The 26,302-nt window shown below is 34.0% G+C and overlaps 1 protein-coding gene and 1 non-coding gene across 2 annotated transcripts; both read right to left on the bottom strand.

Moving 5' to 3' along the window:
• Window positions 1-1,957: 1,957 nt before the first annotated feature.
• Window positions 1,958-2,030, bottom strand: TRNAK-CUU (transfer RNA lysine (anticodon CUU)). Its single transcript has one exon. It is a non-coding gene; the product is annotated as a tRNA-Lys (tRNA).
• Window positions 2,031-5,170: 3,140 nt separating this feature from the next.
• LOC127126302 (G-type lectin S-receptor-like serine/threonine-protein kinase SD3-1) lies at window positions 5,171-8,692 on the bottom strand. The gene is made up of 2 exons (XM_051055203.1): window positions 7,877-8,692; window positions 5,171-7,697 (listed from the first exon to the last, which is right to left on the bottom strand). The coding sequence occupies exon 2, from the start codon at window positions 7,644-7,646 to the stop codon at window positions 5,364-5,366; it is 2,283 nt and encodes a 760-aa protein (XP_050911160.1). The 5' UTR covers window positions 7,647-7,697; window positions 7,877-8,692; the 3' UTR covers window positions 5,171-5,363.
• Between the last annotated feature and the right edge of the window lie 17,610 nt (window positions 8,693-26,302).

The raw sequence follows: 26,302 nt of genomic DNA, 5'->3' as shown, positions 1-26,302 counted from the left end.
TCGTGGCAAACCATACAATGTCCATGACCATGGACTCTTCAAGAGAGAAAGGAATAGTATCAACCCAAAGCACAAAATGTACATCTCTGTTCGAGGATAAGAAAGAACCTAAATACACTCCTTAGTCGAATAAGGAGGAACTTGAATATTCTCCTCATTCGGGTGAGGAAGAACCTGAGTATTACCCACAGTCTGATGAAGAATACAATTCGTCACCAGACGACGATATGTACGATGATACTAATAATGCTACTTATGGTGAATATTTCGTTGTCAACTGTGGCATCGTGTCGGTATTTCCTGCCGAATATGATATGGTGTCGGAAGTCTCTGAAGTAGACGGGGATTTTGTACCACATAAAACTGCTGAAGATAAACCATTATGCTACTATGTTATGAACAGTGGTGTGGTGGAGGAATAAAAGGCTATGTTTGAAAAGAACTCATATCTTGTATGTAGGCTTCCACGCAACACTACTAAGGTCAACTTGGAGTGAATAACCTCATTCTTTTCACTAGAATTTTTATCACCACCAATCACAACAACCACAATCTTGCAAGCCTTCTGGAAAATCTTTACAAACTCTTCAAGAAATGTTAGTTTCAAGACACGTTTCCCTCAACAATTACAAATCTTGATAATCAAGATATGAATCCAAACTAGAGGTTGAAGATGAAAGAAATTTCGTTTGTAAGAGATTTTGAGTTATCAAAAATAGAAGTTGTTGTTGTGTTCTCAGTTGTTACTTACTTGTGAAAGAGTTAGATCACAAAAGAATTATATGTGCTGGAGATTAAGCACAAAAATAGGTTTAAAAAAATGGTTGTTAGATTCGAGTCAAGAACATTTGATGATTTGAATCAAGTGAGCAAGTAGAATGAAACAAGACCAACATAAAAGAAGTGACTAATTCCTTGTGATTCGAGTTATGTTAAGTCTACGATTTGAGTCATGGAAGGGCATGATTTGAGTCATGTATAAAGCTTGACTCGAATCAATTTGAACAAAGCCAAATAGAAAAATGTGAAAAACTTTGTGATTTAAGTCATGTGTAAAGTGTGATTCAAATCAGGCAGTTGCTAACGAGACTTTTGTGATTTGAATCATGTGCAACTTATGATTCGAGTCAGAGTGTTGCATGATTCGAATCAAGTTAAAATTGTTATTCGAGTCACAGACACACACAAAAATTATTCTCCTCAGTTTGATTTAATTTTAGTCATAACTTGTGAGTAATTCGACTCACACACAAGAAATAACAATTTTTTAAGTTTAGCTTAATCCTTCGGCCTTCCTAGGTCACAATTTCATGGTATTCAAACTTTACAATCCGTGCCCCTTATTCGAGCGCCTGTTTACCATATATGTCACTCGAACCTTCAGTTTCTCCCTCCATAATATGTGACTGTGCATAAAGCATATGCCAGATCAAGAGACATTACATAGGAAGTCGTGGGACTTAACTGCACCTCCTGGATTTCAGGGAATCAATCACCCATTCTAGTAATAGTTATTATACTCTTGGAAGACTCGATTTTGACCCATGAAATTATAAATACATCAGCATCATAATACCGGAAAAAAAAATCAATACCGTAGAAAAATATACGGATACACTAATTTTTTTATCTCACATGAATTAGTTCTAAATATCCTAACAACTCTAAGATCTATGTCAACCTTATCCACTTGGAAATGTGAATTATTTACAAATACAGAATTCACACTAAAATTAATTGATATAAAAAAACGAAAAACGTGAGCAAGTATTTTAGGAGTGGAGGGAAGTGTAGTATCGTTTGGGTAAGTATGGTATTAACATTATTAGCACTTATTTAAATATGAGAGCTCATGTATTACTTATATTATTAACTAAAATATTGTATGGTATGGTACTGAGTTACTCATAAAATTGTTAAAACAAAAGGTGTGATGCGGCTAAGAGTCAAAAATAAACGCCCACCGTGGGGCTCGAACCCACGACCACAAGGTTAAGAGCCTTGCGCTCTACCAACTGAGCTAGACGGGCTTCTTGAGTTGTAGTTCAACAATATGTTTAATATTGTAAAGTTTATAACTTTCCACCATAGCTTTCGTCCCACATCTTGTATTGCTAACTCGACCATAATATAGTTTTATAATATTTTCGGTTTATAATTTTCCTTCTGAGCCTTTGATCCCACACCATCGTTTGCATTCTAATTTTAATCCTTTTTAGACATTTTTTTGAAAGTTTATTTAATGGAACTATGTATGTAATCATAATTATTTTTCTTTCGTATTTAGAGTTTTTTTTTATTCTAACTCTCCAAATATACTCAAGATCAAACTCTTGCCCAATTTAAATCAAATTTAACTTCAATCTAACATGTATGTGTTAAATTTCAGAAATAAATAAATAAATCTAATTGATGATTTGGTCTCTTAATTTAATTAATTATTTCATTTTGATCTCTTAAATAAATTATAAAGTAGCCTTTAAAAACTATTATGTAATCTAAAATGGTTTTTGTTGTATGTTGTTAGTCTTTAAGAAAAAAAACATTAACATTTGTTTTGCTGGACATGTAAAATCCGACCCCCCTTTTTTTATTTCTCTTTGTTTTATAATTGTCTATGTAAATTATGAAATTTTAACAAAAGGAGAAGAAATGAAACTCGTTGCATTCATTTTGCGACTTTCAAACCTTAAAATTGGCTGGGGAAGATGAGTGGTGCGAAGAAGAGTAAAGAGAATAAACGAAATTTACTAAATCCTTTTGTATACTGAACAAATGCTAACATCCATTGTGCATTTCCAAACGAGAGTTCCTCAAGGTATGATTACTAGTGTTAACCATTATTCCTCATCGATCTTTTCCGTTTTACCACTTTCTTCAGTAAAGCATTATTCTTTATTATCCTTATTAGGTTTACAGTATGAGATTTTAGTGTGTTGGACATCATGGGGGTTTGTTTCTTGAGTTTAAAAAATTAGGTTACAAAGTGTTAAAGGAGGTTTGGATTGTAGATCCTAATTATCGGAGTTGTTTTGAAGTGTTGGGTGTTTAGGGACTTAGGATATCCAGTTGTGGAGAGTTTCTGGTATTATGATGTGGTGGAATTGATGAGCTTGCTTTGTTGAAAGACGATATGGGAACCAAGATAATGAAAACCATAGTAACGATTAACGGGTTTGTGCATTTATATGTCATTCATCATGTAGGACAACCTGAATATATTGAAGAGCCAATTATGTCCTTAGAATATGATGTAGTAGCCAATGGAAATGAAGCAAAAAGGGACATTTTGGAAGCTATGAATAATGAATAAAATGTCACTTTTGATGATGTGGGTAAAAGAGAAAAGTACAAGTTTGAACAAGGAGGGGTCATTGGTGCTGAATTGGATGTTAATTTGGAGGGCACCACTGGTGGAGTTAATTGTAACCAAGAAGATGTGGAGGTGGAAGGGACCACTGATGGAGTTGGATGTAACCAAGCAGACATGGAAGGACTAAACTTGATGTAGAAGAAATTGAGGGAGTTGATTGTAACCAAAAAGATGTGGATGTGGAGGGGGCACTGATGGAGTTGCCTGTAACCAAGCAAAAATTGAGGGACCAAATTGTAATGCGGAAGGAGTTGAGGGAGTTGATTGTAATCAAAAAGATGTGGAGGTGGGGGGAGAGGTTGAGGGTAATTAATATAACCAAGAAGACGTTGAGGATAGTGAAAGCAGTGCTTTGAATGTCAATTTTGAAGACTCGGAAGATGATATAGCAATTGTTGGAGAGATAGTAGTTGATGATGAGGAAGTAGCTTGTGAAAACCAAGTGAAAACAAATGGAAGAAGAAGGGCAAGGCTAAAGGGAAGTGGAATGGGAAAGTCAATGTTGTGAGACCATGTAAACAAAGGGAAGTGGGAGGATCATGTGAAAGGAGTGGTTCACTTGATCATGTGAATGAAGAAGGTGATATCTTAAAGGAAATGATTAAGTGACATTGAGGAATATGATAGTAATGAGTTACGTCATGAGTATGAAATTACCTAACCACTTGAAGAAATTACAGTGTTTATTCATGTGATTTCTATAATTTCTACAACCTTAAAATTTTCTCCCATAGTTCACACTATTCATATCACTGAAAGTACGAAGAACACTTTCATATTGGCAAAAACACTTCATCCTCTTGTTTCTACGAAACATAAATCCAACAGTCCTAAAGCTTTGGTTGTTTGACATTGAAGCAGTGTTTGGATTCTTTGACATTGAGAAGATGATGATTGAACACAGAAAAATACGAAAGAAGGAAAGAAGGATGATTGAATAAAACGCAGAGAAAATGAAAGAAGTAAAGAGGAAGAATGATGGTGATTTCAGAAGAAGGAGAAAACAAAAGAGGGAAGACGATGATTAAACCCTAGAAGGCGTTTATAACACATTTGTTGAGTCAACATTTTACCATTTGCCTAACTGTCATTTTACCATATGCCATGTAATCAATACTTAATTATTTTTTTTAAACTAATGGCACGAACCATTGAAATGGTTTTTAAAGGACTAATGTGTAACATTTTTTAGTTAAGGAATCAAAACGAAACAACAAATTATGTCTAAATATATATATATATATATATATATATATATATAATATATATATATATATATATATATATATATATATTATATATATATATATATATATATATATATATATATATATTTTAATGAGCTAGAGTAAGTTGTGTTGAAAGATCTTATAAAAGTTATTAAAATTGAAAAGCCAAAAAGTCTTCATGTATTTTGGACAGTAAATTGAAATTTTCTCAAAAATTAAGTTGTATTTCAGTCAATTATTACTTTATCTCAGTCAACCATCGAGATTGGATCCAAACGGACCCATCATGTAAAATACTCTATTCACATGCATTTTTCAAAAAAAAATAACTATTTCAATTATTTCTTCACCAAAATATTCATAATTATTGTTTTTTACCAGTAAATAGTTTGAAGGATAAATTCAAAAAACACTACCAACAAATAGTTAACAAATTAATAATACAAATTTTTTGAATTCATGTCATTTAATTAACAAAAGATAGACATATCATTACTTACCTTACCCCATCTATTTTAAACAACCACAAATTTGTTACTAACTTTGTTTGCAATATTCAGAAAAAGACTTAAAATCAGAAAGATGCCATAAAACTCAAATGAACATGGTTTTCAAACTTTACAATCAGTGCCCTCTTATAGCTTTGAGGGACAAAATTTTAAGGGCATGCCTATTTTTCCCCTAGATGTTAGTCTAGTCCTATACTATACATGTTCAATCTGAAGGCAACAAAAAATGTAAACTTACCATAACAAACACTACTAAACCACTGATTCTATTTCTGACTCTGAACCATTCTCTTGTGGATCAAATGCCAAATGAAATGGAGGTGGTGGTGGATCAACATTCAATGTACCATCTAGTACTCTCACTACCTCTTCCATCGAAGGTCTTTTACGTTCGTCGCTTTGAACGCACCAGAACGCGATTCTTAATGCACGTTCGAGTTCGTCCGAATTAGCACAACCGTCAATTCTTTTATCTACCACATTAGTTGCTCTTTCTTCTAGCCATTCCTTGTAAGCCCATTCGCAGACTTGTTCGTGATCGCGACACCCGGTTAACAAGGTTAACACCAATTTGCCAAAGTCTGCTACGTCTTTTTCTGCTGAAAAGCCGCAGTATGTAGCCTCACCGTTAACTATTGCAAATCCATACTCAGACACCTTAGCAACTGAATTTTCGTCTAACATTACATTCTCGCATTTCAAGTTTCCGTGGCTTATAAACTCCCTACACCCCGAATGCAAATAACAGATTGCTTTCGCGACACTTGAGCATATTTCAACTCTCTTTCTCCAGGTTAGCTTCTTGCAAAGAGTACAATCGTCTAAATACTTGTCCAACGAGCCATTTTTGGGATATTCGTAGACCAAATACCGATGATTGAACTCACAACAGTAACCCTCCAGCTTCATTAGGTTCTTGTGGTGGATGTTCCCTATCTTCAGAACAGCGCTCCGGAACTTCCTTTCGTCTATGGATGCATTCAGGTCTTTGATTGCAATTACACGATTGCTTGGTAGCACGCCCTTGAACATATTTGGCCCAACTTGATTCTTGAGATCTCCGGTGACGCTCTTGATTTCTGCAAAGGATAACACCATCAAACCTTTCGAATTTGGGAATGTGAATGCTAGTGTGACTCTTCTCATAGTAGAACTTTTTCTTCTACATATGAAGAAAACAATTCCCAGCTGGACAAAACCAACAATGAAAAATGTTCCTGACGCTGCTCCTACCAAGCAAGAAACACAAAGCCTGTGAGGAGACGGTTCTGATGGAGGCGACATTGTGAAACTGAGATTTACAGCAAATGGATCTGCGCAACTCCTAACAAATGATATTGAGGTTAGAGATGGATCTTCATAGCCAGTTATGTATTTTGTTTTCTTTATGGAACATTGTGGACTACCGATGTTCGAAAAGGTTGCAACTGTACACTGGGAGTCATTCTGGCACAACTGTTCACATTGCTGCAAACTACTCATGACAATCGAATCGTCGGGAGGGTAAATTCCATATAGATATATGTTCTTGTACACTTTCATTTCGGTACCAGAAGCACAATCCTGTTTATTCGGAACCAAACATTTGTTAGTTTCGATTGTCTTGAAAGGACACCTGCACTCAGCAGAACCTGAAGCATTGAAGACACAGACACCACGCTCGCCACAAGTAGCAAAGACCTTGCATTGATTATCAACAGCTTGCCAAACAGATCTCCATGACTGCGAATCTTCCATCCATGAATATAACCGGAGATTGCCATCCAAATCTAACCTAAGAAACCGATAACTCACAGAATCGTTGTGGTCTTCTCCAAACACACTCCAAACAGCTTTAGAATGTTGGTCTTGAAGTTGAAAAGATCCATCGGATGTGATGGAAGCAGTGAGATTTGCAGTAGAAGAATGGCTTTCACTTGTCCAGTATACAATATTACTTTCCCAACGAAGCTGCAACCGACCAGAAGCATTCAAGTAAAGACTATAGTAACTAGTCTCTAGGTCCTTGGATGAAGCCCGAAGATACTTGGATACAGATAATCTCTGTCCGGGGAGTAGTGTATCAGAAGGATTATCAAAACTTTGCCAAATAACTTTTTGTTTTGCATCTATAAGAACAAGATTTCCATTGTCGTGAAGAGCAGCCGAAACAACCGATCCGTTTCCGGTTCCACTAGTCCATGCAGTGACTCCGTGTAAGGAATCAAACAAGACAAGTTCCCCTTGTGGAGTAAGTTGGAAATACGACACGTTGCTTACTTTGACATGACCACCAGCAATCCATACAAGTGTTTGTTGGCTATAAGGAATAGACTTTGAATTGAAACGAATGCCGACACTAAACTGGTTAGGTTCGTCGGTAATGTTAAAGAACCCGAATGCAAAATCGCCATTAGTGGAAACCCAACAATTATTATCTACAACCGAGAGTTTGGAACCTAATGGTATTACAGCTGTTACAGCAGGATGTAACAAGAAGCCAAATGAAACACAAAGCAACAATGCTAATCTAAGGAGACACTCCAATTGAAGCATGTCTATATTATGATAAGTTCAATTTCACAAACTCACAGTTACACCAATCACCTGTGGAAAAAGATAAGATAAGTTAGAGGTTTTTGTCAATGAAAACAGCTTAAAAGGCAACAAAAAAACACATACATTGAAGTCAAATATTAGGTAAACTATGATGTCAAATTTGAAGGGCTTCAAAGAAATTTCTCAAATAGAATCAAAAGTGGAAAAAAATGTGCAAAGTTTGGTACCTTAGTCCAAAGCTCAGAAACTCAACAAGCCACCACACACTACCACCATGAAAATCTCAGAATCTTGCAACAAATTGGGAAGTTACCACCATGAATTTAACAGAGAATCTTGAAATTGGACAGTGTTGAGACCCATGCTAACTTAAAAAGGAGAAAAAGAGATTACAAAATGAAAGCCCTTTTGACTATTGTGCAAAATAAAAGCAAAAAGCTGAACTTGAGTACTAAAAATTGAAACTTTAAGCACAGATGGGACCCAAACTACCCCAAAAAGTAGTTCATTTAGAAGAATGCATGATTAATCTTCAAGGTTCAAGCTTCTACAAAGGAAATTTATTGGTATGGTATCACAGCTGAAAAACCTAAAAAAGTAAACTTGACAATTTCTAAGTTAAAGAGATCTAAGTAAATAGAAAACAGCTCAAATTAAAAGCCTAAGCTAAGAACTGATGAATGTTAAACAATTGAACACACCAAATCTCATGACCCAGATGGAAAGTTTCTTCCTTTTTCACTTCCTTACTTTTCTTAGCACGCAAGCTGAAAAGGGAAATGAACACTGAAGCTTGGTGGGTTTAGATTTGAAGGATGAAAAGAAGAGTGTAAATTGTAAAGTTTGAATTTTTAGCAAATGGGGTGAAGAAAGAGAGTAATGTGAGTGTAGGAGAGAGAGTAGTAGATAATGGGTGTGTTGCTGGATTAGATGGTGATGGCGAAGAAGAAGGAAAAGGAGAGGAAGATGGTGAAGAAAAAGTGAAGAAGACAAAGGAAAAGGATTTTAGAGGAATTGTGATTTATTATTGTTAATTGCTCGTTTTTATTGTGGATGTATTTCTTTTGAATTTCATTGAATTGAAAAGGTAAAAATGTTACTTACTTTGTTATAATCGATTATTGGCTTTTAGTATTTTTTACAAAATTGTTGATTATTGATCTATTTGAGTATGTTATAATGAGACTCTTATGTGGTGAGTGCATTAACTATATATATTGTAATGAGAATTTAATGTGTATCATTGTCAAATATAATTTCACTCTTTTAACAATTAAAGTCAATTTAACAAATTTTTTTAAACTGCTTAAAATTATTTATAAATTAAGTTAAATATTTTTAATGATTAAATATTTATAGTTATATGAGTATAAATATTTTTTTAAACCAACTCAAATATATTAACAAGAAAAAATATACAAAGAGGGTAGCATCTCTCTCAAAGACAAAATATACAAGAAAAAATACAAGTAGTTTTTAAGTTGTCGAAGAATAAAGAAAACTTAAAAACAAAGATAACTAGTTAGTTTATAATCATAATCTATTTCAATTCATAAATGTTCTCCATCTTTAACAAATATAAGTTCAATAACATTCATGATTAGGGGTGAAAATAGATTCGGTTTGTTGGACATATATGTTTTGTCTATGCTTTTTCAAGAAGATGGATCAAGATTTTAGGTCTGCATGCTCTGATATGTATGTCTCATTCTGTCTAGTTTTTTTTCAAACTTTTGTACGAGCGGACGTTAATAAGAATTTTTATAATTTTTAAGTTTAGATGTGCAAAACTCGAATATTTGCTCCACTATGCACTCATCTTTTTCGCGGGGCGATCCAAAATTTTAGGTATGCACCATCGACTATGCTCGTCTCTTCTCGCCCCATTTTTTTAGAACTTTTGCAGGGACGGACATGCTTGTTTGTCACCCCTATTCATAACACTCAATAATTTGGAAGCTTTAGCACAACCTAAATTTAGGGCAAAATAACCAAAATTTTATGAGCATGGTTTCTAAAAACCACACCATGCATTAAATTTGAACTTTCATCAGAGATAGTGTCAAAGGATAATAAAAGGAGATTTAAAGACTAAGGTGATTAGCCTAGAATTTATTTCAATCCACATGTGTTGTCAACAAGATTGGTTAAATGATCATTTGTACTCAATTAGTAGGATGTGATTATTTTTCCTAAAGAAAGGGATAAACATATATGCTTGAATCAACAAGGTTGAATATTTGTTTTAATGCTAATCCGACCATTTACACCTCGCGGCAAGAATGGTTATTTGTATCTAGAGAGGCATGAATATCTATACTCAACACAAGTAACTATCAATGCCTAGATGAAAAGATGGTCATGTACACCTCAATGACAGAGACATGTTATGATATGTCACCAACAGAGAATATTCTCAATGATCACATCATGGAAGTTGTGTCTGTACAAGGAATAAAATGATAAAGATCGATACAATGAATGAATGGACAAGGACTTCATGGATATAATACAATTCCAACAACTCATTTCCCAACGGCCAACTGATTAGCAAGGATAATTTTCCATCAATTCAGAATCACCAAGTCATATATACAAGACAACTTTAAATGTTTAAGGGTGCACACCATACCACAATTGAACTATACTATTGTTGTGTCACTAAAATATTTGGAATATTTGTAAGCTTTGTAAAACTTCTCATATTAGCAAAGAACTAACATTAATGTCACAAGTGTCATTTTTTCACTATATTTTCTTAAGAAATTTAGTCACTTGTAATAAAGTTGTATTATGTTTACCATTTTATGTGAGTTGTTGTAAACAAATCATTTTGTAATTTATGTTCAAAGTCCTCTAGTGTGGGGAAAACAAGTCTTAAATGTTTAAGGAAAGGAAATCCTTATATGTGGTAAGGCAATTAAGTTCTCTAGTGTGGGGTAAATAAATCTAAGACTATGTTGTCTTAATAGTTGTCTATAATCAAGTGTGATTATAATGGAAACCTCTAAAGTGTGAGGGGATTAAATTTTCCTCTCGTTAAATGGATGAATCATTATAAATATTGTGTGTGTGATTCTTTATCCTTAATTTGTTTACTTTATTCCACATACTCTTTGTGTTTGAGAACATTGAGAGAGAGAGAGAGAGAGAGAGATTTAAATGCAACACAATTTAAAACCCTCATTTTTTGTGTTTTTCTCACCTTTGATATGATCATGCTAATTGTTGATTTCCAGTCAATCATTTTGTTATTGAATCTCTTCTGATTTTTGTAGAGCCATAAAACATTGAGAGTATATATAATTGACGAAAGCAAACCTAACTTACCATATGGGCCAACATGTATCAAAGATTTTCATACATTTAGTAAGGAGAACAAGGTTCATAGTAGTGTTTGTTTTTTAGGTCAACCAATTCCAAATAAAAAGAACAAACGAGCACTTGCTGAATAAGTGAATTAGTATTTTTTAAATTTCTTGCACGGGTTTCAAATAGAAGGAATGTTGCAGCCTCTAACCTTGAGGTTCTCATTAGTTGAAATTTTTTTATGGAAATTTCTCCAAACCAATGGTGATTTATAGGGAGAGATACATTTGCACCAAATTTTCTTAGACTAACTCATGCTTTGGCCTGTGACAAAATGAAAGATAAGTTACTTGGGGCAATATTATCTAATCTTCTTTGTCATCTAAAGGAATGTGAATCTGGTGAATAATATTGAGTAGGTTGGTATAGGCTTTTTGTAGATATTGAAGGATAGACCTTTTTTTTGTTAAAATAACATTAACTTTGACACAAAGATGTTGATGAATAAAAAGAGATACATTGAGGGATTGAACCAAAGACGAACCGATCCAATTATTTGTCTAAAAATTGATTTTGGAACCACACTAACCAACCAACAAACATGGTTTTTAATATCAGATATTTTGGTTTTGATATTGTTCCAAATAGAAGAAAGTATGTGATAAGAGATACGAGCATTGAATCTGATCACCATTATTCTTGAAAAAGAGCCTGGTGTGTGTATATTAACTGTGGGTGACCCGAATTATCGATATGTGAGACTTGGTTTTCCAATACACTCAATCACGTCTAACATTATTGGGTTTGATGTGTGTAATAAATGGTGGGTGGATCGATCGATATGCCCTTATACCATATTAAAATTTGATCTTGGCCTAACTCATCCTTATAAAACTGGTTTTTAAGGTGAAGATTATCCCCTCACTTATAAACATATGTTCATATCATATATTGTCTGATCTGATACTCTTAATACACTTCATCACACGCAATATTATTGGGCTTGATGGATGGATATAAATTATGTGTGTCCCGATAAAAGAAATTCAATATCAGGTGACCTAATGGATCTAGAATCAGGCTCTAATACCATCTCAAAATTTATTTTTGGCCTAACTCACCCCAATAAAACTAGCTTGTAAGGTGAGTATTGTCCTCACTTATAAACATATTTGACCATATATTGTCCATTATGAGACTTTTAACACACTCATTCTTGACCAACACCATTGGACTTGATGCATAGATATAAATAGTGTGTGACTCGATAGAAAAAACTTAATAGCAAATGGCTTAACAAATCTTAACAGGAGGTTATAGTACCATATTAAAATTTTAGTAATCCTTACCTTACATGGCAGTTTTGTATGGATGATTTAGGTCAAACCCAATATAAAGATGGTATGAGAGTTTGGTTCAAGATCCGTGGGAGCATCTGCTATCAAGTTTTTGCTATCGGGTCACCCCTCATTTATATCCATGCATCAAGCCTGATAGTTGTAGTCATGAGTAATGTGTTAAAAGTCTCAAACTGGACAATATTTGTCTTCAACATATGTTTATAAGCAAGGGAAATCTTCACCTTAGAAATCAATTTTGGAAGGATGAGTTAATGAAACTCAAATTGTAATAATACTACCTCACTGATTCTTTCAACAATACATGCATTAATAATGTCAAGCATATTTTTCTTGACAAAATATCCATATGTACATCTGTAATCTTCTTGATGGGTCTACACATAGAATCTTAGTTAGTAGACATAATAACGCATCATGTAAAAATTACATCAAATACGTCAATAGGAAAATATGGTGCCTCATTACAAATATGTGTCCTTGTAGAGAAAAAGAGGGTCACATACTCCTTTTATTTATTGAACAAGTATTGAAAACATACACATTAACGAGATTATTGTTATCACCTTATTTGATCAAAAAGACATAAAAATTAACTATAATAATATCTCGGGTTCACTGAGTTCTAAGTTCTGAGAACAAGTCGTCCATCTAGCTCTTCAAGTTTATACGCGTTATGTGGTAACTTCGGGCGCACCATGTATGGAGAAACCTTCCCAATTGGGGAGTAATTTTCTGATCTAAGTAGGTGTCATTACGTGTTTGAGCATAAGGTCGCACTCATTCATGTTTGTTGGATCTACTTTGGAGTCGTACCTCCTGACAGCTCTTTGCTTGACAACAAATTCATGGATGTTGACAGACTCCCCCACTTCATCGAGCAGATCAACCACACACTTAGGTCTTGTTTCATTCTCTTCTTTAGCGAAATACTTACGATGTCATGCAAACGTGTAAATCTCAACTAATAACATAACATTTGCGTTGTAAACCATCTTAAATGTTGTTTTCTTAATAGTAAAATGGGACGTCGTATGATATGACCACAAAACCTTGTTGAGCTTATAATCTTTTAACTTCGTCCAACTTTTTCTTACAAAAATATTACATGCAGATACAAATTGCATTAGTAAAAAGTTAAGACTCCTTTATACAAAAATGGTTAAAATTTCCTTAGAAAAAGTTTTAAAAAAAATATGTAAAAATTGAATGAGATAAAACATTTTTTACCTATGTCAATGTTTACATTTAAATCATGTCTTTATGTAGGTAAACAACGTAATTTTATTTATATTTTTAACCTAATCTTTTATTATGATGAACATTTGTCCATAAACTATTTTTATAATAAAATAAATTAAATTATTTTTACCTAAATTATAAATTATTTTAGAGAGATTATAAAAGTAAATTTAATATTTAAGATAATTTATAAATTCATATTTTTTTCAAACAGATTCGTAAATATTCTCCCTCGATTTTAAAATAAGTTTCCTATTTGATATTTTTACATCGATTAAAAAATATATTTTATCAAATCATACTTATTGGTTATTGATATATTCAAATTATGTACGATCTTTATACAAACTTTTTTTTCTAACAGAAAAATAATAGCAAATATCTTCTTCTTGAGACACCCAATTAATTGTTGTTTGTTATTTAACATTTGATTCCTTTTCCAAGCAAGCAGTAATCCACCTCTTCATTCCACCCAAATTATTTGTACTAGGGCCATGATTGAGCCATCACGAGTGACACACTAAGCATGCATGACCTGTACACTGGTACTTTAATTTACCAAATGTTTTAAAACCAAACCTATATAAGGTTTAAAGGTTGTATATTTATTTTTGGTAAATTAGTTGGTACCAATAAAGTTTAGTTGGATATTAGTACTTAAAAATCTTAGTTGGATATTGAGATTTTTTAATGTTTTTAATTAAAATACTAAAGTAATCAAAATTTAAAAAAATATACTAAAATAATCAATTTTTTTAACTGATGCGTCAGTAGAACTGATGCATCCAATTAAGCTAGAGAGGAGGCGCTCAAAGTTTTGGCGCATACATGCAAATCCAATGCATGTATGCGTCATGCTTCTTGGCGCATGCATGCGCCAATGCATGTGGCACATGGACCTTTAATTTTTTTTAATTAAATATTAAAATTTTAATTAATTAAAAAAATACTGAAAATAAAAATTTTATTTATATTATAATGAAAAATTACATGGAATTGACAAGAAATTCAATGACCCGCCCGATTGAAACGGCCCCCTGTCTCACATCCAGGTGCGTTAGTCTGTCTTCGAGGTCTCCCACGATTTTTCTAAGGTGTTTGGGGTCTTTGAGTGCTGACATGATCCAATGATGATTGGTGTGAAGGAGCGGTGGAAGGTTCAACGTTATTTGATAGATGTGTTATCATTTGTCCCCAATAGCTGGGGGGTTGTCGCCAACGACGCTTCCGTAATTGAGTTTGGTGCCCATGTTGTCGTAGTTGGGTTGTTGTGGTTGGGTGAATTGTGGACGATATGGTTGCCCAAATTGGGACATTGAATCGGTTTGGAAACGAATCAATGGTTCCTGGAGTGTACTATAGTCAAACAATGGTTATGTGTTGTGGCGATGAGATGTTTGGGTGGTCATTGGTGGGGGGCTACGATGAAGTGAATCGTATGAATCATCTGGGCTATAGACTGTTGTGGTGGCTGCATATGGTTGTTGGTGGATAGGGTTTGATTCTTGGTTTTGAGGTTGGGTGTGTGGCATGAATGGGTTGCGAGGTTGGGTGTTTGGTTGTTGGGTGTATATGGTAGGGTGATGATGTGAAGTTGTTTGTTGGGTTTGGGTGGGTTGACATTGTTCTTGGACGAGGATTTGTTATTGTGTGTATGATGATGAAGCTAGTTGGCATGAATCAATCAAATACCTTGGCTCAGACATAAATTGTGGCGTTGTAACCGACCTAAACCATGCCATATACTGTTGAGTTGGTCTAGCACCCTATATGACTGGTTCATTTAAGATGTGTTGTCGTCGATTCCTCTCATGACGACACATCTCTTTTGCGAAGTCTCTCCAGTCGGAATAATCTCATTGGCCATCGACTCTTTATTGATGTCAATCTCCCAAACACGTCGGAGGTTCTGGAATTCGTTACTGCATGCCGAACTGCAATTTTACCTGGTCACTCGGGTGCATCTCCACAGTAGTGAACCAGATAATTGGTGTTTTTGCTGTCCAAACTGCATCATCATCATGGTTAACCTGATGATCAAGACCCAAATATGGCTTCCAGATAAACTGTACAAGAATATGACATGATTAGATGATATGTAATTTGATAATTATTTTTAAATCAAAAGTAGAATTGTATAGGAGTATTACATTGTTTGGTCCAATGTGGTCCAATAGATTGTGATAGACTACTATAACGTGTTTCAGACACCTGTTGTAGTTCATCCCTTTAACTGACCACCTAGATCAAAAATATTATTTACAGTTAGTTGTAATATAAAGTCTAATAAATTAGATGTTAAAGTTTTAAACTTACTTTGTTACAAAGGGGAATATGAATGACTTCTCGTTTACTGGGGCGAGTGACGACATTCTTGACCAACCTCATGCTTGTAGCAAATATGCGCATGAATAAAACGTACAAGTATTTTTTTGGGCATTTTTATACAACGCACTATATAGATGGGTCAAAATAGTTGAACCCCAACTATATGTGCTTACCTTATTTATGTTTCGTAACAACGGTAAATACATAATATTTACCGTATTACTAGTACTTTCGGGAAATAAAAAATTACCGAATAGAATCATAATATAACATTGAGCTTTAATTATTTTTTCATACTTGGTAGATTCTTCGGTCAATGTTATACTCGCATAATATTGTTTGAGATATTTTAAGTTAATACCTTGATCCCTAGCTTGACCAAAAGTTTCTCCCGTAACTTGGTCGTCACACAAAGGGGCACCCAACAATTCATTGCAAATAGAGTTATCCTAGTATACTCTATCATGTACGGCCTTACCATCGATACGTAGACCCAATAATGTAGATGTCCTCAAGTGTGACGGTACATTCACCGAAAGAAAGGTGAAATATGTGGGTCTCGGGTATCCATCTCTCCAACAAAGCAAGAATAAATTTGTAGTCAACCGAGTATGAGACTATGTTGAGGAGATTACCAAAACCGCATCCTCGAATATATAGTTCTATCAAAGGATCGTGCGATACATATTCATGTACACATCATCTAAATCGTTTTGGGTCCTAATAAAACATAAATAAGAAATAAAGTAAGAAGAAGTAATAAACAATAAAAACATAAGTAAGAAATAAGTACGAAATAAGTAAGAAGAAGTAGTAACATACAAATGTCGTGATATTATCGATTGTTCCTCGATGTTCATCATCCATAGTCAACAGAGACACAATGCTGCAAATGTTGAGTGTTGTAGAGGTTGAGTGTTGTAAAGGTTGAGTGTTGCAGAGGTTGATTGTTAGTGTTGTAGATGTTGAGTGTTGTGAGTTGTTGCCCTATTTATAGATGAGATAATGTTGCAACATGTGAATAGCTATGCAGCATGTGAAGCATGGGATAGGGAACATGTATGTGAGATAGGTGTAGACGCCTAAGGCTAAGGTGCATGCTTTGCTTAAGACATGCATGGTCACATGCGCCAAGGCTAGTGGCGCATGCATGCCTTTTTATGCATGCAAAGAAGAGGCGCCTTTTAGACATATCGCTCAAAATTTTATGCAAGAGATCAAAGACAAAGCATTGCGGAAGAAGGTTGTCAATGCATGTTATGCATTAACAGAACCTTCTTTCAAACACTACCGCAAAGACATCAGATTGTCTAACGCAGATGTAGTATGGATCGACAGTATTTCATTGGAGAAGTGAACTAGGGCATACGACAGTGGTCAACGTTGGGGCCACACGACAACAAATCTTGTGGAATCAATGAACTCTGTCTTCAAAGACATCTGAAACCTACCTATAACCGCTTTAGTGCAAGCAACATATTTCAGGCTAGGGGCGCTGTTTGAGACTAGACGTTTCAAATGGAGTTCAATGTTACAATATGGGCAGTTGTTCAGTGATGCTTCAATAAAATTCATTAGACACGAAGCTGCAAAAGCTAACACACACGTGGTCACGGTGTTTGACCGTACTAAAGGTTGGTACAGTGTTGTTGAGCCCATGGATCACAATGTAGGCATGCCGATGGGACAATACAAAGTGGAACTAGATAGAGGTTGGTGTAACTGCATAAATTTCCAAGCCTTTCGTATGCCCTGCTCTCATGTCATTGCGGCATGTTCAAAGATTCAAAGGGATCCATCCTACTTACTATCCGACGTTTACAAAGTCATAAGTCTATCCAATGTTTACAAAAATAGCTTTTCAGTTGTTGCAAAAGAGGATTACTAACATGAATATCAAGGGGACATTCTCTGGCACAATGAAGTTATGCGAAGAAAGAAAAAAGGTCGCCCAAACACCACCCGTATTCGAACCGAAATGGATACGGCGAACAAAATAGTTTGATTATGTAGTTCATGTCGCCAGTTCGATCACAATCGTACTAACTGTCTGAGTGTTGGAACAAGCACAACAAGATAATATTACATGTACCTATTTTGCTTTATATAAAAAACAATATTTAATTCATATGATAACTTTGTGAGGAAATACCATCACAAACAAATACAACACATTCAACACACAAGCAACACATAAACAACAACACAACAGACTACAACAAATAAAATACCATTACTATAACTAAGCGATTACAACCATCAAAATAATTTTGAACATATTATACATCATCCTGTGAACGTCTATGTCAGTCTTAATATCCATCCATAGACGCACTTCTCCATTTTGGTTGAACGTGGACTCAAGCATTGAATTCTTCTAATCCTTTCACCATCTGCAATTTCTCCATCTAACCAACGGTTCAACGTCCGATTAAGACGTTCAAACGATTCTATACTCCAAAGTCTAATCTTTATCGGAGGTGCGACTGTTGAAAAAAATAAATCGGCATTTTTCTTGTTAATGTATTCATACATGGTTAAAAAACAAAAAATTGAAGGAGATTGAAGTATAATGATAAAAAATGGGATTGGAGGGTAAGAAGAAGTTTGTGCAAAAATATGGGAGATGCGCATGTTATTTATAGATGAACCATGAAATGCATGTGTCAATGTCCTAGGCGCAACACACACATGGCAATGCATACGCCAGAGACATTGACTCATACACTAAACCACACATGCATGCGCCAAGAAGCACGACACCTAAGTGCAATGCAATTGGAAGCATGCGCCAACTCCAATGGCGTCTCCTCTCTAGCTTAATTGGATGCGGCAGTTCAACTGGTGCATCAGTTAAAAAAATAATTATTTTAGTATATTTTTTAAAATTTTGATTATTTTGATATTTAAATTGAAAATATTGGTTATTTTTATAATTAAAAGAAGGAACATTGGTACCTATTGTTAAAATCAATTTAAATTTTTTAATATTTTAAAATAAATTAATACTAAAAAAATGACATTGTTTGATTGGATCATAATCTCTAATCAATTAACTTCAATGAGAACTTAAATGTTCACCTTTATTTTTTTTCATAAATAATTAAAAATTCACTTAATCTGAAATTCACAATACTATTTATTCACATTATGTATTAATGTGAATACAAAAATATTATGTATTACGTTAATGTGTAACAATATATATGGAGTTTTGAATTTTTTTTTAAATATTACAAAATTGGCTCTTTTTTTAATTCAACGAAATTGCACTAATAGTAATTTTTTTAACAAAATATTTAATCAAATAAATTCTACTCTTCTAATAAATACTTTTAAAATATTTTTCCTAGTTAAACATTAATATAACTATTTAACATTTTTAAAGTATTAAACAATTATTTATATCTACATTACTGTATTTAATTTTTATTAAAATATTTTTTGCCAATACTTAATTTATGAATATTATTTAATTTATTTTTTTACAGTTTTTCTTAAATTTTTATATTTCATAGAAACGATATCATGTGGAATACTTATTTTAGCAAAATAAAAATAAAAATACAAGTGATCTTTTTATAAATAAAAAACTAAAGTGTCTAGTGGTTTTCAATTTCACTACGTGTCAAAGTATTAACCCATACAATTCATCGATCACGTTTTATTGTCCACCATTTGATGATTCCAATAGTACTTATTTATACAACAAAACAAAGGACGAGTAAAAAAACACAAAGAACATAAGTCATTTAGAAAAGAATTAACCATCGAGCCAGGCACTTTTTCAATTCAAACTAGCACAGGTTTTTGCAAGTTAGCAAGTTCAGTGACCACAACATTACCCATATAATATTCTCTCTACATGACAGACCAAGCAACCACAAAATTGAGTCTTAAGTTACTCACAATCCACAAGGACCACAACCATCGAGTCTAAATAAACCATTCATGACAGTGTGCCAGTGTGGTCCCTTTGAGACACTTCACTTTATTTAAATTCGAAAAGGTGGGGCCAAAAGTGTCATAGATGATTTATCAGACACAAATAAAAATAATAGTCACATGTATTTCACAAAGATATGAAGTATGTTTTATTTATAAAGTCATTTATATTTTATTTTTTTATGTAGTTCACAAACATATGAAATTGATATGTTACCCAAATGGTATGAGAAGCTTTTCATATGGCCACCTACCTATAAGTGGTCGCGGGCAATGACTTTGGTCGTCACAGAATCTCTCATCACTGAGTTGTCGATGTTTATTTTCGTCCAATTTATGTCATTGTTTCTCTCATCACTGAGTCGTTGATATTTATTTTCGTCCAATCTATGATGGGAATTTCTAGAAAACAACGGTAATATTAAGTGTCTTTTTTTATATTTTGGTTTGATTTGAAGCTGATGGAGCAATTTCAATCTCTTTTAATTGTTTGAGACTTATTCTTCTTTTATAAGGTGCAAACTCAATCGAATGAAGGCACGGTTGGTTTAATCCCTAAAAGACAATAGTTTTATTAGAATTTGATATTTGTATTGGATTATCTAATAATAATAATAGTAATAATACATTTCTTTATTATGTTTGTTTTCTAAAGTAATAAAATCTATAGAATAGCTAGTTTGTTTGGTGAAATATTAAGTATTATTTAATCGTAAAACTCCATTAAACATTATGACATTACTCTTAAAGTATTTGTACTCAAGTTTTATTTTGAAATGTGATAACATCAAGGTATAGATACTATTATACGGATAGATTGATGATCACATCTCACGGATCATGGATAAAAAGTTATCAAGTCATTACATATGTATAAATATTAGGAGTGATATTTATATAGAACTGACTCGACATGAGAATATTCATAGAATGTTATGCCAATGTTATAAGTTATTCTCATGATGATAGTGGTGTATATTATCCTTCTACCTAAAACCATTATTGATCCTAGACGTGCAGTTGAGTATTTTATTATCGTTCAAACATTGTCTGTAACAAGATGAACATAAAGATGATTGATTGGTACTCCTCAAATCACGATGAGGGATACAGATGACCTAGATGTAATTTGCTTATCCTACGTAACAAGATAAATGTCTTAGGGTCAATATTGAACTGGAAAAGGATAACATGATTTATGCATTGTGTTAAATATAGACATGCTGCAAAATGGTAATTGTACACATAAACATTATCACATAAAAGTTTTGTCATATCACATGATATTTTCGTCACTTGAATAAGAGTGATGTATATATATATATATATATATATATATATATATATATATATATATATATATATATATATATATATATCGCTCATTATTTATTATATTAAATATGTAATTTAATGTAATTGCCAACGTTACAAGAATTTAAGTGATCACACACATAAGAATAGATTGATGAAACATAAAAATAATTAAGTAATTCTTATCTGATGGTGTAGTCTTACAATGCACTATCGTTAATTAGAGAAATGGGGTACACCATGAAGTACAATGTACTTAAGTGTAATACAAAAACACCGTAAGATACAATATACTCAAGTGCAATACGAAACATTATAAGATACGATGTATTTAAGTGAAATATGATACAATGTAAGTTAGAATGTGCTTGGTAGGCTTGTTCGACTTGCAGTCCACACGAACAGTATTATAAATAGAATCCTTGTGCTGAAGTAAAATTTTGTTTGACTAAATTCGAGTTGAGAAGCTCTTAGTTTTTTGAAACTCTCTCTCTCTCTCTCTCTCTCTCATTTAAATTAGTTATCACTGTGAGTGAATACATTCTATTTGTGTGGATTGAATATAAGTGTTGTCATTCGTGTACCGCTCACGATCACTCTCTGAATTCGACTTCAAAGGTTCATCATTAAAAGAAGTAATTATTCAACAACTGATCATGACAATTTGAAATGATTCACTAAAGATTTTTTTTGTTTATCTGCCCCTATTACTCGTAATTTCCCTTTAAAAATGGTCTTAATTGTTGATGAATGCACTGAGATTGTAGGGTTTGTGAATCTATTGGTGTTTCTTGTTGTCCAAATCACGCTTATAGTCTGAATGAAAACCGAAAGAAGTAATTATGTAATCAATTCAAATGACCAAAAGAATGAAAAATATATTTTAATGCATGCAATAATTTCCAAAAATTATGCAACATATTTAAAACTTAATAAGTAGGATACATACATTAAAAAACTAATCATGTAACTATGAGATATTACTCAAAACTAAGATCTTGGACACATACCTAGAATTATATACATACACTCACATATGCCACAATCACATCTATCTCAGTTAAAAGAGAAAGGCTTGATAACAACGGATTTTACTAAGGGGAAATAGATTTAAGGAAATGCTCTTTCCATTTTTAGAAGTGCGCCCCTCATCTCTTGAAATTCGAAATTGTCTTTGATATGTCCGAAGTTACATTTCTGAACGCACCTAAATCACACAAATATTTGTCTTTCTAATATACATCCCATTTTGAACAAAATATGGTCCAGAGATGCATCTCCGTATATTATTTAGGTGTATCTGGATATGCATCTCTGAAATATCCTTTGCACTCAATTGTTTTTTTTTATTCACTAAATTTGATAATTTTTTAGGCACACATATTTTAGGTCATTTTAGGCCAACATATTTTAGGTCATTTTAGGCCATGAATTAGAAGGAAAACACATACATTAATTGATTCAAACATATTACGCAATTATGAAAAAGTCAAACAATTATCAAAATGTACCGACCATATATAAATTGTTCTGAAAATACAAAATAATGCAACCAAACAAAAATTTATTGGGTATGCCTAACCCCCCGCCTTCTCATCCGCATGTACTGTAAGGCATTTCATGGCTCGAAAATCATGCCTTCTATGAGAGCTAACGGGGGACTTCCATCCTCAAAAAGTCTCACATCTATGTCTGATCTCCCCATCTCCATAATACACTAACATACCACCGACATGTCCTCGATGTGGTCATCCCTACTCTCAAGTACCTCCTAATTAGCTGACCTAGGTGGTCTTCCAATAGCGTATGTGTCATGATAAGGTGTGACACGCTATCGAACCATGTCATGTAGCCATCAACATAAGTCCGCTATAAAGGAGCTAGCACATTATGATACTCCTCTAGTACCAAGTAACTCTCGAAATCCTCTAGTATCGCATCAAGATCTTTGTGGACAATGGTGGGAGAAGCAAACTCATGGGGGGGGGGGGGGTCTCGAAATAATCTTCAAATATCCAAACTGATACATCACTCTCTCAGAAAGATAAGGATACATAAGAGATGACCCACATGCCAGTCTTCTAGAGTATAAAAAAAATGAGGTTAAACATACGTGTCTCGTGGTGACCCTCGTATGGGCAGAAGTAAATGTCATTTGCTAGAGTATGGTCAAGATACATCTGAAATTGCTCGATCATATTATTCCCTTTGTATGGCGCAAAGGCGATAGAAGATGGTTAATCCTCGATGTGGGTAGGCATAACTTCTCACCAGATGATGTGAAGAAAGTGGGAGATGATTCATCCCTAAAATATGGTTTAGATAAAATATTAATAACAAGTGTAATAAAATAATTATGAAAATAGTAGTAATGGTAAATTATCGTAAGTAGTCTGCAACTCCCTGTCATATGCTTTGTCTTCCAAAGACAACCCTCACCCAACTTCAAGTACAGGTAGACCAAACAGGTGGCCCTCAAGTTGTACTTATGAAACATCTTCAAGTCGATGAAGTACTTAAGGTAGACCCCATTGATGTAGGATGCACTTTGTCCACAAAAATGGACGTGTCAACCAAAAACAAGAGGTAACACCTCAATGCCTAGGTCTAATGGTAGTCAACATGCAGATCGTCACCTTCGGCATCCCTATTCCTATGTAGATGGTCTTTATAAAGTTATTCCAAAATAAATAAATATAGCATGAGCACCTTCGATGTCAACTACCTCATTTGCGACCTTAGTTGGGTCATCCCCCAAATGGGTGACCATCATCTCTGCAACTTCTAATATCTTCTAGTAGTGGTTTACCGATTTCAATCACAAACGCTCCTGTAAAAAATATTCACCATCAATATCAATTTAATTAGTTTAAAACATATGTATTACAAAGGAAAAAAATACACTTTTCCTTCCCAGGAATTCCTAGCAACATGGTTTGCATAAAGATGAAGTAAAAATGTGTCAAATAGGCATCCTAGATAAATATCTAAAGGGGCATCGACCGCTGGTTCCTCCTGGGCTTCAGGTGTTGCATTATCTTAGAACTCGTGGCCCCGTGAAGTAGAGGCCTGAGACAAGTGACTATGAGAAGTAGAACCATATGGTTACAAACCTCGATGTTGCAAACCATTAAACGCGTTATCATCAACCCATAACCTCGTGGTCCTGGTTGCGACCCTCTCACGTCAAACCGATGCGGTTTGAGACACATGACTGAGCCTAACTATGCCATGGTTATTTTCAACCATTACACATACGTTACAAACAGACAGTCGCACCACAAATTTAACCAAATTTCATCCTGAGAAAAATTCGGAGATACATCTTCGAAAACAGCACAGAGAAAATTTGGAGATGCTTCTTCGGACAAACTTGCGATTTTCTAAGTCATGGAAGAAACGCCATTGTTGCCCTAACCCTCCAAACAAATGTCAATGCATGTAGATGTAGGTTACATATCTTGACTCCATTACTATCTAATGTACCTTAAACAACTAATGTAGCTTAAACAACTAACTATAAATCAAAACATTTAAAAAGAAACAATTTTGACAAACTTACCAAATCAAATGAACGAGAAAGAGAAGCTTGAATGGTGAGATGCTTGAAAGGATGAGAAATATCTCTAATGGTATAAGCTTGAATGGATGAGAAGCTTGAATAGAATTGAGAGCTCAAATGGTGTTGTTTGATTACTTTTTAGAAAATGAAGAAGGAGGAAGAAGGAAGGGTATGACGCGAGCATATGAAACAAAAGTGTTAGGAGATGCATCTCCGGATCATCCACTGAATTTTGAATTAATAGTGTTTACGGAGATACATCTTTAAACTCCCCTTTTATACATATGAAGATGCATCTCTAGATTAAATTTTGGCATAATAGAATGCCTCATCAATATGCTTTGAGGAATGGCTAAAAAAAGTGTGTATGGAGATGCATCTTTGGATGCTATGGGCAATTGGGACTTTTCCCGGTGGTGGGGGAGGACCCATAAGGGTGGAAGAATTAATCCCCATATATTTCAGCTCAATAACATCCAAAGTTAACCTATCAAATACAAATTTTGAATAATGTCGTCTTAAAGAACCCACAACTACAACTTACACCCTCTTTTTGCTTTGAGCTAAAACTAAGTTAAAATGCCCAACATCATTTTTCCTCCCAATATACCTCTTAGCCATAAGAGAATTTATCCTTCCACCCCCATAATTTGACCTTGCACACCCACATATTTCCATAATACGTATTTTACCCATGCCATAATTTATTAAAACGTCCGGACAAAAAATACGGTAGGACCAATAAAGTATCCGCTACAAATAAAAAAAAAATATGACAGTCTATATAAAAAATCAGGTATACCAGATATTTCAAAAAACCGCTATATGATGAAACAAACTGGATTTTTCAAAAGTACCTATCTTTCCCGGAGTTTTTATTCAATGTTGAAAAATCATGTAGTTTAAAAAGTATGGATTTTTTCAAAACCAGTCTTCATATACCGGATTTTTAGTGGATCTATTAAAAATCTGGAAGTGTGAATTCAAGGGTTGAGATTTTCATTTGTGAAGTTAAGTAATCTTTTGTCTTAGTTATGCAATCCTTTTGTCAAATGTTAAGTTATGTTCATCATTAAATAATGGATGTGCCAAAATGTTATCCAATAAACTTTGTTGTGCAAATGTCTAAGTAATACTACAAATAATACAAAAATGATAATGAGGTCTAAATAGGTCCTCCACGGGCTAAGTGTGGTACTTGCGATTCCAAAAAAACTCACCATATGGGTTTACCAAATCCATTAGTTATCCATAATGAATGTTATCATCTGCAGATGTCAGACGATGAGTGTCATCTGCACCATGTGAAGGTGGTGTAAGCTGCGACACGTCATCAGAAGGTCCCCCAACATGAAAAGGTACAAAATCATCTCCATGCTTACCACATTTTGTTCAATTTCCTTTCATTTGTCATGTTTTATGCTTTGGTTTGTGTTTTCTTGTGAATTCCAGGGTCTAATGAGCATTCAAGATAAAGAGGGATCAAAGGTAAGAGAAACGAAGCAAAATAATATTTTTGAAATTTCTCCCATACAAAAACCAGGGGGTTGATACGGCCACCCGTAACAGCTGCTACCAACCGTAGAAACATGATG

This window comes from Lathyrus oleraceus, chromosome 3, assembly GCF_024323335.1.
Source record: "Lathyrus oleraceus cultivar Zhongwan6 chromosome 3, CAAS_Psat_ZW6_1.0, whole genome shotgun sequence".
Taxonomy (NCBI): Eukaryota; Viridiplantae; Streptophyta; class Magnoliopsida; order Fabales; family Fabaceae; genus Lathyrus; species Lathyrus oleraceus.
Note: the sequence above shows the minus strand (reverse complement) of the source record. Positions and strands in the feature narration are given on the sequence as shown.